Source organism: Thrips palmi, unplaced genomic scaffold (assembly GCF_012932325.1).
Source record: "Thrips palmi isolate BJ-2018 unplaced genomic scaffold, TpBJ-2018v1 HiC_scaffold_4, whole genome shotgun sequence".
NCBI classification, from domain to species: Eukaryota; Metazoa; Arthropoda; class Insecta; order Thysanoptera; family Thripidae; genus Thrips; species Thrips palmi.
This window is the reverse complement of record NW_023144631.1, coordinates 15,502,540-15,516,263: the sequence shown is the minus strand read 5'-3', so window position 1 is coordinate 15,516,263 and position 13,724 is coordinate 15,502,540. Positions and strand designations below refer to the sequence as shown.

The following is a 13,724-nucleotide window of genomic DNA, read 5'->3' as shown; positions in this document are numbered from 1 at the left end:
GAGTTTTTCTCAGGTTAGACGCACGTGACAGACTCATGTTGTGTGTCAGTCTGCTCTGACAAACTTTTGACATCTGTTGGATAAGGTCAAATTTGACAGGCTCAATTGATTGAAAATATAAAAGTACCCCAACTCGGAAGTGGAGAAAACAGTTAGCCGTTTGTCTGCAGGGGGTCAAAAAGATAGCCGTTTGTCTGCAGCACTTTCACAGATAGCCGTTTGTCTGCACTCCCTTTGGAGATAGCCGTTTGTTCCGAGGAGGTGTCGCAATGTTCCGGAGCCCCTAGAGGAACCCAGACGGGGGAAATGTGTGTCGGTTCGCTTGGAGCGCCTGATGGGTAGACAACCCGCAGGGTCCCAGCGCGGCGCGGCACGATGGGCTGCCTTTCTGGAAGGGGCGCTAGACACCCTGGAACTGGGTCTGGAGCCAGGGTTCGATCGGGAAGGGCGCCCAGGGTGCCCAGCCCAAACTAGGTGGGCTAAATACCGTTTTGCAGTGAAGTGGAGTGTTGCAGAGCTCCACGGAAATGGTTCCTTCTCGAGAACGGCGCAAAACGTATTTTGTGGTTGACTGTTCCGATTAGAGGAGGGTCTAAGCTAAGTTTTAAGCCAACGGGAGCCAAATTTGGTTAAGGTACTTGGAAACTGTGCAAATTTTAAAACTTCGTAAAAGTTTGAAAGTAAAATTTTTTTTTCAAAACAAAATTTTTTTTCACTAGTAGATTTGATTTTTCTTCCCCTTTCCAAATCTGGTCTCGGATTTGGTCTACGATGCATATTAGCGGCGCTATCAACCTTCAAAGTTGCACTGGTGCAGCAATTTGAGAAAAAAGTTTTTTGCTATACCTCAGCCCCTGGGGCTACATTCGAAAAACTTTGTACCGGTCATGAACTAGTACCATTGGGGTAACAAACCCTGAAAAGAAGGAATCAATTCGGTGACCATGGTGGCAGAGGCCTTGTCGACTTGGCGTGGAATGACCCAACACCATTTGCAGCAGCATAAAGCATTAGAAGCCTGGCATATTGATTATGTACTGGATCAAATTCTGTGCATAGCTGTGTCATTGCATTTACTACCTCAACTTTACCGAGTCGCCCTTGAATTGCATTGAAGGTCGGGCATATGAGATCCAGTCGATCCAGTCCGGACAAAATGAGTTGATGATAACCTCCTCTGGCATCCATTGTGTCTCCGTGGGCAGGGGCCGTTCAAATGTGACGTCACACTTTTTAGGCTCATTTTTCGACCCCTCCCCCCCTATAGTCACAAATGGTCACTATTTTGACTCCGTACGGCACTCCGTACGATTCGGTGAGAAAACTTGTATAGATCTCATTTTTATCATTTTACTTGCTTCTTTTGTATCTTTTGCGTGCTTTGATTTCTCGTCGGGAGTGTGCCTACTGCTAGAGTTTGGTTAAGGAATTTTTCATTCTCACTTCCTGTTAAACGGCCTCACGCGGGAAGATGCCAAGGCTCATCGTGGGCTTCGGCCTTAGCGTTCGGACACTTCGGGAAAGTTCGGGAGTCGAGCAGATGCCGAACGAAAACAAGTTCTTTAATTTTAATAACAATAAGAGCTTAGATCTGTTAAGAAAGTGATTGTTGCGAACGGTTAAGTTGCAAATTTTCAAACCTCTAACCTTTCTTTCCTGCTCAAACTCGGATGTAATCACAAATTTTTTTTAAGAAACGTGAGGGCCGAAGGCGACCCGAACCGCCGGAACCGAGAGCCGATCCGAGCAGCCGAATCCCCCATCAGGCAACTTGTTGTTTTGTAAACAAACTCTTGGCTGCTGGTGTTTCCTATAGGGCCCGTGCAGGTCGAGGATCTCGAAACGGTGCTGTTAAACGACGCATAACGTTCCCTTCCGTGCTGTTGGGAAAGCAGCGCGAAGTTCAAATTTGGTTCTCGCGTTTTCGCGTTTTGAGAAGTGACTGGAATTCATCCAACCTTTTACATTGTCGAAATTAAATTAAATAAAAATTTCCGACTCGTGTTGAGAGCTTTTGTGGCATACTCGTATCGGGAAAAACAGAAAAAGGCTGTTTCGTTTGCCCACCAGCAGCGACGGGTGCGCGGAGTTAACATGGCGTCGACCTAGCAGACATTTTGTCAACCAACCTGCACTATCTTGACAAGTTCACTTATTTTTCTTAAGGTTCGGCGTAATCGACTACAGTTTTCCCTTTTCCAATTATCGGAACCGACACCGCCCTGCCGCGATCCTTAGCCACTTTGTTTAAAACCGGTAAAAAAAAAAATACAACAAACAGGCACCTCCAGCTTGGGTCCCAGTTTGAAGGCTCGCGCGGAAATGCCCACCAGGAGTTTTTGTTCTTCCTCCAGCGGTGCACGGGCCCTATGCGAATTAGGCGCTAGTTTCCGCTACAATTTTGTATGATTTTTCTGCATTTTCGGTGAACGCAATAGTACTTGCTTTATGCTCCTCAACTAGTCTTTTCACCCGTTGTCTATTTTCCATAAGTTCGATTTTTCCGTCAAATAGTTTTTCCCAAGTTCATGCTCGGCAATATTACCGGTCACATTATTCGATTCATTCTGCTTGTTTCTCTCTTATACTCCGTAATGCATTGTTTTTCTTTTAATTGATGTGTTTAAAATTTTTACTGCATGATGACTAGGCACTGACTTGCATGTCTCAAAACTTTTTCTTGTCTTCTACGTGCAACAGCATAATGCTTCAATCATAACCTAACCCATGCCTTACAATTAAAATCTTCCTTTTTTGTTTCAGGTGCTCAAAATGAGAGGAACCCACAGAACACTGTCTACTCAAAACTACATGAATCATCCGACCATTGCAGGATGGGCCCGTTGATTTGCTGTAGGCATAATCATGTGAGTACATACAGGATTCCGCTAAGTCAGATATAATCTGCAAGAAGTTTTATTCATATGTAATCACCTAACGAATGTCAAGTCAACTCGTAATCACATTACGAATGTCAACTGAACTTCTAGCTTTTGCAGTGATTGTCCAGACAATGTCCACTACAGGGCAAGCTTTAGTCTTAGGTCTTGCCAGATGCCATTTTGAAGAAAAATGTAGGAAGCTGTTTATTGTTTACTTTCCAAACAAGGACTGGTACCAAGTCAGTTTTATAATTGATTCAATACCCCAGGACTTATTTCATACAATGTCCTGCTTATACATGACTGTTTCTTTTAAACCGTTTTCCATATGGTTCCTTTTCTTTATTTCCAAGGCGGTCTCACATTTGGCGTTCTCTCATTTGATGCAAAGTTAACACTAAGACAAATGGGCTGGCTTTATTGTACTATTAAGCTGAGTTTTCCAAATCTTTGTTTCAGCTGCCTTTAAATTTTTTGTCTTCATGTTGCAGGGAACAGGTGCTTTGCAGAAAAACTGGCGCAGTGCCGAGTGGAGAGACTGCCAGCCCTAGCTGAACTGGACTAGCATTGATGTACTAATTTGGATTGAAGTGAGTATAATCAAAACGATTGTCTGTAGCTAAACTAATCTAAAATTAACATTTCAAACTCAAGTTTTGTTGTTCATTGCTTTGTTTCTTGTTACAGTGTGAACGATTTCACTTTTCCTCGAAGTTTTCTTTACTCTACGAGTAATTGGCTGAGCGATAGCGAAGCCTGTTACTCAGATGGGGTTGAAAAATTTTTCCTGTCTGTTCCTGTCTGCGTGCGTGCGTGTGTGGTGTGTGTGTGTGTGTGTGTGTGTGTGTCCGCGCTACTCCTCCTAAACGGCTCGGCCGATCTCGGTGAGATTTTGCACACTTTTTGGGTATGTCCTTGGCTCGGCACACGCGAAATTGCACTATCCTAGCTCAACTGGTTCGGTTTTTATAGCCGAAAAACACCTAAAAAACGGCGAAAAATCGAGTTTTCTGCAGGCAGATCACTTCTGTCTTGAAGAAAGGGGGTCTGGGGGGCGGAGCTCCCCAGCCTCGACAAGTTAAAAAGTCAGGCCAATGCAGCCCTAGGCACGAAATCAAATGCTGTTTTGACCTTCAATCACGCAAATTGGTATGCGGATGCCTGGAAAAGAAACCTAGCCTGCCGAAGGCAGGCAAGCGCCGCAGGCCAAGGTAGGTGTAACGCCAGGCGTGGATACGCCAAGACACGGTCTGGCGTACACCTACCTTGTTATTGACATGCGAATCAATTGGCTGCCTGATGAAAAAATTTTCCATCAATATGGTTGAATACTTTGTTTGTTTCAATGAAAGATTCCTTGCAAGGTAAGCTTTCAAAATTTCTTGGGACACATTTTTGAGACTGTTTCTTTTTTTACTTGCATTCTTTTTTGTTCTTTTCAGTGTTCTTCTCCAAACAACCATACTGGCAGTCAAAAGTATATTGTGACATCAGTTTACACGTTTCAATTAACTGTATTGTTTTCTGTCTTCCTCCCCTTTGTTTTAATGTGGAGTATATTTGTACCCTTATTCCTGGTGGAAGAGTATAAGATTCTGCATGCTCTTTCACGAATCCACAGTCTAGGTGAGTCAAAGACACATTTGTAATTTTTATACCTATGGCCATGTTCTAGTCCTATCATATTTTTACAACAGTGATCTGCTCACTGGAAGAGATACCTTTGTGGGTAGTGTTGGCGTGGGCTACCAAGTTATTTAATTGGCTGCTCACTAGGGTGGGCCGTGAAACACGATTTTTCGATATCGCAACCGTAATAGCGCGCCAAAGTTACTTCATGGCAATACAAACTCAACGCGATCTGGGCCAGGTCTGTAACTTAAAGCTTGACCCTCGCGCATCGACGTTGAAAATTCGAAAATTCGACTTTTACGGGTTTTTCTTAAAACAGCCATAGAAACTGAACCAGATGTCCAAATGATGTTTCCGAGACGGAAATGGAAACGTCTGATCATGCTTTATCAGTTTAAGACCACCGAGACCCTCTCCGAGCAGTAGGAGACCAATGGGAGAAAATTACAAAATTACAATTTTTTTTCGTTTTTTACAAAATGCAAAAATTGCCTTTAGGGTTTGATACGGCCATCCTGATGTCACCGTACCCGAACCATACCCCGAATCATCTTCTCTAAGGGCCCCTTTCCCGTTTTAAGCGCACGGGGTACCCCGGGATCCGTTCACACGTTAGGATTTGGACGCCAAAAACACATGTTTTACTAAAAATGCAAATTATCGGTACTCAGGGCACTGTAGGGCACTCGTCTCGTCCGTATGAACTGTAGTGACTCTAAATAGATTACTAGATGGTGACTTTGCGTGGCAGGAACCCACCAGTATATAGACAATCGGACGAAGAGACCTTTAGAACGCTATTTCCATTGAAGGTTCGGTTAAATCCGTTTTCCAAACATTAAGTTTTCACTGTACTGCTCTTGGCTCGCCCGGAAAATCCGAGACGACTCAGCCCTCACCATCAGAAGGTGGCAGTACGTCGAGATTCACCACCACCCTTACCCAACCAACCAGAGGTGGGGCTGCGACACACTGTTAAAAAGGCCGTACATTTCAAGGAAAAAGGTACGGCTAGACCGTACCACACGATGTACAGAACAGCTGTACCAAAAAAACCGTGCTTCCCATGAGAGCCCATGTCATGAAAAACCGTACTCCGTACCCCAAAAGCCGTACTGGCTGAGGTACGGTGGTACCAGGCAAATGTTCCACCAGACTGTGACTGTATTTTTTCCCGTGGATTTTTCCTACAGCGCATGTATAAGCTGACACCTCGATACTGTATACAGGAGATTGGAGCAAAACGCAAAGGTAGAGTACGCCAGAACGAAGGTAAACGTTTACCTGTGAGAAGACATGACTTCCAAAATTGGTCAACTGGCGTAACATGACGCTGCGGCTGTCGCAGGCAGTCCTACGCACAAATTTTAACGGAATAGGGTACTTCGGAGAAGAATCAGACCGGAAGCCAGCGCCACAACCGGAGAAACAAAAGAGCGTCGCGCGGGCGTGCTAGGCGGTGGTGGGGGCAATAATGGGCAGAGTGGGGGTAAAGGCGGCGCGCGCACGCTGCCCCCACCATGCCCAAACTGACCCCCACCACCGCCTAGCTGCACGTCGTGATACACAGCCACGGATCCCGGAGATCCGCTCCTACCGAGAGCCGGCCCGAGCGCGGCACCCGAGTGCGCAGCCGAAGTCGGACCCGAAGGCAAGCTCCGAAGCCACCGAAGACCGAAACCCGAAGGCAGGCCGAAGCGAAGTTGTGCTGAGCGGGCAGAAACGAACCACCACAAAAAACCCTCTTGACTAACTGAAGTTTTAATTAAAGGTTACTGCTAAATTTTGGGGAAAAATAGTGAAACATTATTTTTTAGAATAATTGTGGCAGTTTTGTTTCTTGGTCTAGAGTTTCTCACTATGAGATAAACTGAAGTCTAAAGTAAGGGGCCCCAACTCCTATAAGTTTCTGGGTTATTGAGGTTTACGTTGCAAATTCAGTCGTTTCTCTCAAAATCTCCTCTCGAATACCAAAAAAGTTAACAGCCTTTAGCTTCTGGTAAATTGACCCTATATAACATATGAAGAAATAAATCGTTTAAAATATTGCTCAAATTTATTATTTTGGTTGAATCTTAAATTGCTGCATATAAGATCTCTTCTGGTCAAAAGACTAATCGACATATTGCAATAAGCTTAAGGCATCTTCTTAGCATGTCCGACAAGATTGATTTGCCTGGAGCTGAGGGCTGGAAACATTTGTGGTATTTGTAAAGAGAATTGGGAAGAATCGACTACATTTGTTACGCAAACCGAACTACTGGCATACCTGAAAACTCAGAGGAAAACTCCCTACTGTGAATCCAGTCTATAATTTCTCTGCGCTTAGTATTTTTACGTCGAAGAGTGGCCTTGTCTTTTTTGTTTTCTGCGACTCGGGTGTGGGATTTGTCATGTTCTACTTAAAAGAACCTTTTCATAGTTGTTGCCTGAAATTATTTAAAGAATTGAACCCAAATATTGCTACAATGTATAGAACATTTCTCAAGTTACCTCTGGCTTGAGTCAACAAGCTCCTCACGCATTTCAACGTATATGGTTTGACTTCCTTAAATTTTGCACTGACTCAAGGCTATTGACATATTTTGAAGGTGTAGGAAAGCGTGAGTTTATGATAAGTTCATTTTATTTATTTGTATTGCAGATCATCTCATATCCAAGCGAATATGCGGTTTTGTAAGCTTCCGTTGAGCGACCTAACCTATAACTGCGGCGGCAGAACCCAAAACAATTACATATGCATTTATTTCCGTCTAGAGTGACTCTTTCCGTCACCCATGTCTATACTAGCAATCTAGCGTCAAAAGGAACAGACATTCTATTCGAAACCTCAGTTATTATTCTGCAAAACAACTTTAAATTACAAAAGTTACAGCATGACGATGTCTAGAACGTAAACACAATGGGACAAAATGGCGTCGATGCCGAAGCGCTCGGGTCGGCTTCGGTTCTCGGCCTCGCGCTCGGGTCGGCTCCGGGATCCGTGGCTGTATAGTCGCTCCACTAGCTGCGCCTAGCACGGCCGCGCGATGCTCTTTTGTTTCTCCCGTTGTGGCGCTGGCTTCCGGTCTGAGTCTTCTCCGAAGTACCCTATTGAGAAACAACCTCCGATTCACGAAGCCAAACGAAACAGCGGCGTGTCTACGGGCGGCTCAGCTCTACTAGCGCACAAAGCGTAAGTATGTCCCCTGGGCCGTTGCAAGCGGACATAATAAGAGTGAGAGAGGAAATGAGAATCTATACGAAGGATAAAAAAAACCTGTATAAACGTGCAGCGACCTTCTGTCGTTAATCCAGACGAGCCATTTGCGGCTTAAAAATACGTTTTAATTCCAGATTAACGAGATATACAGTGTGAATAGCGTTCTAAAGGTCTCTTCGTGCGATTGTCTATATACTGGCGGGTTCCTGCGACGCAAAGACACCATCCAGTAATCGATTTTGAGTCACTACAATTCATACGGACGAGACGAGTGCCCTACAGTGCCCTGAGTACCGATAATTTGCATTTTTAGTAAAACATGTTTTTTTGGCGTCCAAATCCTAACGTGTGAACGGACCCCGGGGTCCCCCGTGCGCTTAAAACGGGAAAGGGGCCCTTAGAGAAGATGATTGGGGGTATGGTTCGGGTACGGTGACATCAGGATGGCCGTATCAAACCCTAAAGGCAATTTTGCTTTTTGAAAAAAAACGAAAAAAAAATGGTAATTTTGTAATTTTCTCCCATTGGTCTCCTACTGCTCGGAGAGGGTCCCGGTGGTCTTAAACTGATAAAGCATGATCAGACGTTTCCATTTCCGTCTCGGAAACATCATTTGGACATCTGGTTCAGTTTCTATGGCTGTTAGAAAAACCCGTAAAAGTCGAATTTTCGAATTTTCAACGTCGATGCGCGGGGGTCAAGCTTTAAGTTATAGACCTGGCCCAGATCGCGTTGAGTTTGTATTGCCATGAAGTAATTTTGGCGCGCTATTACGATTGCGATATCGAAAAATCGTGTTTCACGGCCCACCCTACTGCTCACTGGCTAGCCTGACCACATCTTGCCTGTCCTGGAGGTGTGACTGCTCAGCATACGTCATTGGTATGCTAATTTTATTTCTGTGATAGATTTGAGAGTAAACTCACTGTGACCTAGAGATCGCCTTTCTCTTGCAGGCTTATTTTTCTTGTGGTTACCAGTATTCTCCCCTCTTAATTCTAGGAATAAAATCTGCATATGCATCATGACCAGCACTTGAGATGAATGGGATTCTATCAACTTCTTGGTAAATTAAATTTCATTTGAAACATTGTGTAGCCCCTGGTCTTCTGCCCTTTACTAATGTCTACTTTTCCTCCCAGGAAACCTACAAGTTTTTGCTGGTATTGAGGTATTTTTGGGAACAATTCAATGGTACAATGCAGTTTTTAAATTTAAGAAAATCAATCAAAAAACCCCATCAGCCAGAATATTATTCTTACCCGCACATCTGTAAGGAGGAACAGTTGCCTTTTGCTCAATCACTCAACTGTCACAATGGAGTAAGTTAATAAAATAGAGTGGTTCACATTCATATTATTCAAGTAAATTACCATCACATTTGTGATGAAACATTTAATTTACCAACCTTGTTGTTGATTTCATTCTTTCTTTTTACAGTCATCAAGAACCTATAAAGCCCCAATCCGACTGACTCACTCACTCACTGACTCACTCACTCATAGAAATGTTTGGGGTGAAGGAGTGGTCGTAGAGACTTGCGGTTTTTTTCCCTTCGATTCCAAATTTTTTGGAAAATTGGGAAAAATCCCAAAAGTTGAAAATTCCTCACCGTTTTCCCAGAAAACCACTTTATCTACAAAAAAGGGGGGAAAAAATTTCTCACCGTTTCCGAGCAAACCTACTCAATCTTCAAAAAAAAGGACCGACCGACTAAAAATTTTTATTCGCCCCATCGGTAGGTCTGGTCGAGACATTTCCGAATCTGTGCCGCAATCCGGTCTCCGTCACTGGCAACATCCTAAAAACGATATAATAATATATAAAAATAGGCCTAAATTCAACAAAATCCACTCAATCTTCAAAAAAGGGGACCGACCGACTGAAAATTTTTATTCGCCCTATCGGTAGGTCTGGTCGAGACATTTCCGAAACTGTGCCGCAATCGGATCCCCGTCACCGGCAACACCCTCTAAACGATTAAATAGGCCTAAATTCAAAAAAACCCACTCAATCTTCAAAAAAGGGGACCGACCGACTGAAAATTTTATTCGCCCCATCGGTAGGTCTGGTCGAGACATTTCCGAAACTGTGCCGCAATCGGGTCCCCGTCACCGGCAACATCCTCAAAAAAGATAAAATAGGCCTAAAATTTAATAAAATCCACCCAATCTTCAAAAAAGGGGGCCGACCGACTAAAATTTTTATTCGCCCCATCGGTAGGTCTGGTCGAGACATTTCCGAAACTGTGCCGCAATCGGGTCTCCGTCACCGGCAACATCTTCAAAAAAAGATTAAATAGGCCTAAAATTTAACAAAATCCACTAATCTTCAAAAAAGGGGACCGACCGACTAAAAAATTTTTTTTCACCCATCGGTAGGTCTGGTCGAGACATTTTCCCAAACTGTGCCGCTATCGGGTCTCCGTCACTGGCAACATCCTCAAAAAAACGATTTAATAGGCCTAAATTCAACAAAATCCACTCAATCTTCAAGAAAGGGGACCGACCGATTAAAAATTTTTATTCGCCCCCTCGGTAGGTCTGGTCGTGACATTTCCGAAACTGTGCCGCAATCGGGTTCCGTCACCGGCAACATCTTCAAAACGATGAAATGGGCCTAAAATGAAAAAAATAAAGTTTCCAAGCAGTAAAAGCCATGTAATATATTGCGTCTTAAACCTGGCGGAGAAATCTGTAGAAATCAGAAATGAAAGACGCAAAAAGGCCCATTAGTTTGGCCTTCGGTCACATAGACCATAATGAACACAGATCTTATTCTTGTCAAAGCAGTCTTCAATATTTTCCGGACCTTGAATGCCGTTGACTGCCACAGTAGCCAATACAATACAAGCTATCTATTTGGGCAGTAATGTCCCTTAAAATTAATGGAAAGCAGTTAAATAGACCCTTCCAAAAAGCAGTACAGTTACTTCATAAGAAAAATTTTTCCCTTTTGGGCACCACGGACTTACTAAAAATACTTCGGACGCGCCCCACACATGCGGGGGTCTGGGGGCGGAGCCCCCAGCGAGCAGCGCGAGTCTTATTTAAATCTAGATATCTGGATTTTTCCCTTTAAATTTTAGCAATACATTATTCTGTGCCGTCAATCGGACAAATAGATGCTTAGTTTTAATTAAATGTGTTAGAATAAGACTAATTGTTTTTGTCTCTGTAAATCAGGGGTCATACGCATGGCCTTTTCAAAAATTATAATCAATCTTTTATTCTAAAGTCACAGGGCTGTATAAATGTGTGGCCACTTAAATGTTGTTTCATTTCATTTTTGCAGGGAAAACAATCACCGTTCCTCCTATTGTACGGATTGATGCTCCATATGAACGTGGCAGACTCTGGACATCTTTGGCTAAAGATACATCCAATTCTAGTTCACATGTTTTTGTAGGTAAGCTCCCCCAGCACTTTTGCTTGCCTTCTTACCCCAAAACCATTTCTGTTTTATTTGGGTGAGCGATAGCGAAGCCTGTTACTTCAGTGGGGTTGAAAAGTTTGGGCTGTCTGTCGTCTGTCTGTCTGTCTGTGTGGTGTCCGCACTACCCTCCTCGGGGTCGGCCGATCTCGGTGAGATTTTGCACACTTCTAGGGTATGTTCTTGGCTGGGCACACGCGAAAATTTTACCCTCCTAGCTCAACTGGTTCAGTTTTTATAGCCGAAAAACACCTAAAAAACGGCGAAAAATAGAGCTTTTTGCAGATAGGTCACTTCTGGCTTGGAGAAAGGGGGGTCTGGGGGGGGGAGCCCCCAGCCTCGACAAGTTAAAAAACGACAAGGGTCAAGATCGTGTTATCTGTAGATAAAACAACCCATTTAGAATGTGGGGGTCTGGGGAGCGGAGCCCCCCCGCATTCAACAAGTTTAAAAAAAACACTGTTAAAAAAAATTTTGAAATTTTTAAAGCAATTTTTATGACAATTTTCCCAACACGGATATGGAATTTACAAACATTGCAATTTTCAAACTTGATGCGAAAATTCGAAACAATTTCGTAAAATTTACAAATTTTTGGTAATTTTCAAACCATGTTCTGAAAATTGCGAACCTTAAGTGTTGATTTTGAGCAACAATAGTAATTTTCCGAATCCGATTGTAAATTTTATAACTAGCTCAAGAGGCGTGGCCAAGGGGCGCTGGAGAGTCATCAGGCAGCGACCCTCCCCTCCCGTGGGACGTGGTAGCACAGCGGTAAAGAGCGCGCACCACAAATCAAAAATTCCGGGTTCGAAAACCCCCTGATCAAAAGCAGAATCGGTTCACTAAATGGCATAAAGGGCCCCATAGGTGTTCAAATACATGAACACTTGTTCGTCCTTTTGCTTAACTGCCCTAAAATGACCTCGCAAACGCGAATATGAATTTTCATAACATGATATGAATTTTCATAACGTGATTGTAAAACAATTTACAATCATTTGTAATTTTAATTTTCATAACAATTGTTTGTGAAAAAAAATGCCAACCAATGTTATGAAAATTACAACTGATTTTTTTTACAGTGTAATCGACAATGGACGAGCCATTGCCTGCCGCAGGCAGGCTAGCGCCGCAGGCCAAGGTAGGTACGCCAGGCGTGGATTGGAGGAACAGGCAGCGAGACATCGCGAAGCCTGTTACGACAAGACGCGGTCTGGCGTAAACCTACCTTGTTATTTTGCTGTTCATTAGATAGCAATCAAATTAAATCAAGTTGCAATTTCCCGAGCAGGGGCGTCAGCAACAAAATAACGCACATCGACGGTCGATGTGCGTTATTTTGTTGCTGACGCCCCTGCTCGGGCTGACCTCAAGTGTATTAAAGGGCACGCCTCTGCTAATGGTTGTGAGCGATGTGACCAAGAGGGTGACTTCATAGATCTTCAGCTATACAATGCCACAGTTGCCCAGCCTCGCACTGATTTGTCATTTCAACAGCAGCAAGATCCAGCTCATCACCATAGAGAGAGCCCTCTTGCAGAGTTGCAGATAGGGTTTATTTCTCAATTTGTCCTTGAGCCAATGCATCTCATCGATCTTGGTGTTTTTAAAAGGTTCTGGAAGTTCATTATGTATCAAGGCCCACTCAATACTCGACTGAGTGGACTTGACATTGAAAACCTTCGGTTGATGTTGGAAGAAAGTTCCGAGTACATCCCATCAGAATTCACAAGAAAACCGACACTGGAACGTTCTGGCAAATGGAAAGCATCAGAATGCAGAATGATGTTGCTTTATTTGGGCCCAGTTTTTTTCCAGTCGACGTTAAAGGAAGAAGTGTATAAACTTTTTCTTCTTTTCAGTACTCCTGTATATATCATGCACAGTGACGCTCTAATTGATGCTTACTTTGATTCAGCAAAAGAATTTCTTGACTTGTTCGTTAGTTACAGCTTGAGAGTATTTGGTCGTAAATTTATTGTGTATAATGTTCACTCCCTTTTGCACATTTTTGAAGATGTACTCCGTTATGGCAAGCTTTCATCATTTGCAGCTTATATCTTTGAAGGCTATTTAGGCTTTCTTAAGAGTCTAGTTAAAGGTTTCAACAAATTTGCCGCAGACTAGCTGAAAAAGAAAAAGTTACTGCAAGACTGCGGCGCCCTAAAGGTCGAGGCCTATTACAGCTGCATCATGGTGGTCCACTACCTGCTCAATTGGATGTTCGTGATCAATTTTTAGTTTATGAGCACCCAAGTTTCACTCTCAGAACAAGAATTCCTGACAACTGTGTAGGACTAGCAGATGGAAAATATGGTCTGGTGCAGAACATAGTCCTTTGCAATGATGACAGTGTCAAATTTGTCATACGTATTTTTGAAACTTCTGGAGATTTGTTTGATTATCCCATGTCATCAAGTGCCATTGGAATTAGTGTTGTGTCAGATCTGAGACAAAATTATAATGTGTATATGTTAAATGACATTTTATGCAAATGTTTCCTTATTCCACATGGTGAATCTTTTGCTGCTATTCCCTTGGTGCATCTTCTTTAAAGTAATTTTTACTGCTTC

The 13,724-nt window shown here is 43.3% G+C and overlaps 1 protein-coding gene across 1 annotated transcript in view; it reads right to left on the bottom strand.

Annotated features, from left to right (window-relative positions):
• LOC117649927 (putative inorganic phosphate cotransporter) overlaps positions 1–1,184 on the bottom strand; it is a 13,856-nt gene extending 12,672 nt beyond the window's left edge. The window contains exon 1 of the mRNA XM_034393112.1: positions 1,092–1,184. Coding sequence (XP_034249003.1) covers positions 1,092–1,184 — 93 coding nt within the window. The remainder of the gene's footprint in view (positions 1–1,091) is intronic.
• Between the last annotated feature and the right edge of the window lie 12,540 nt (positions 1,185–13,724).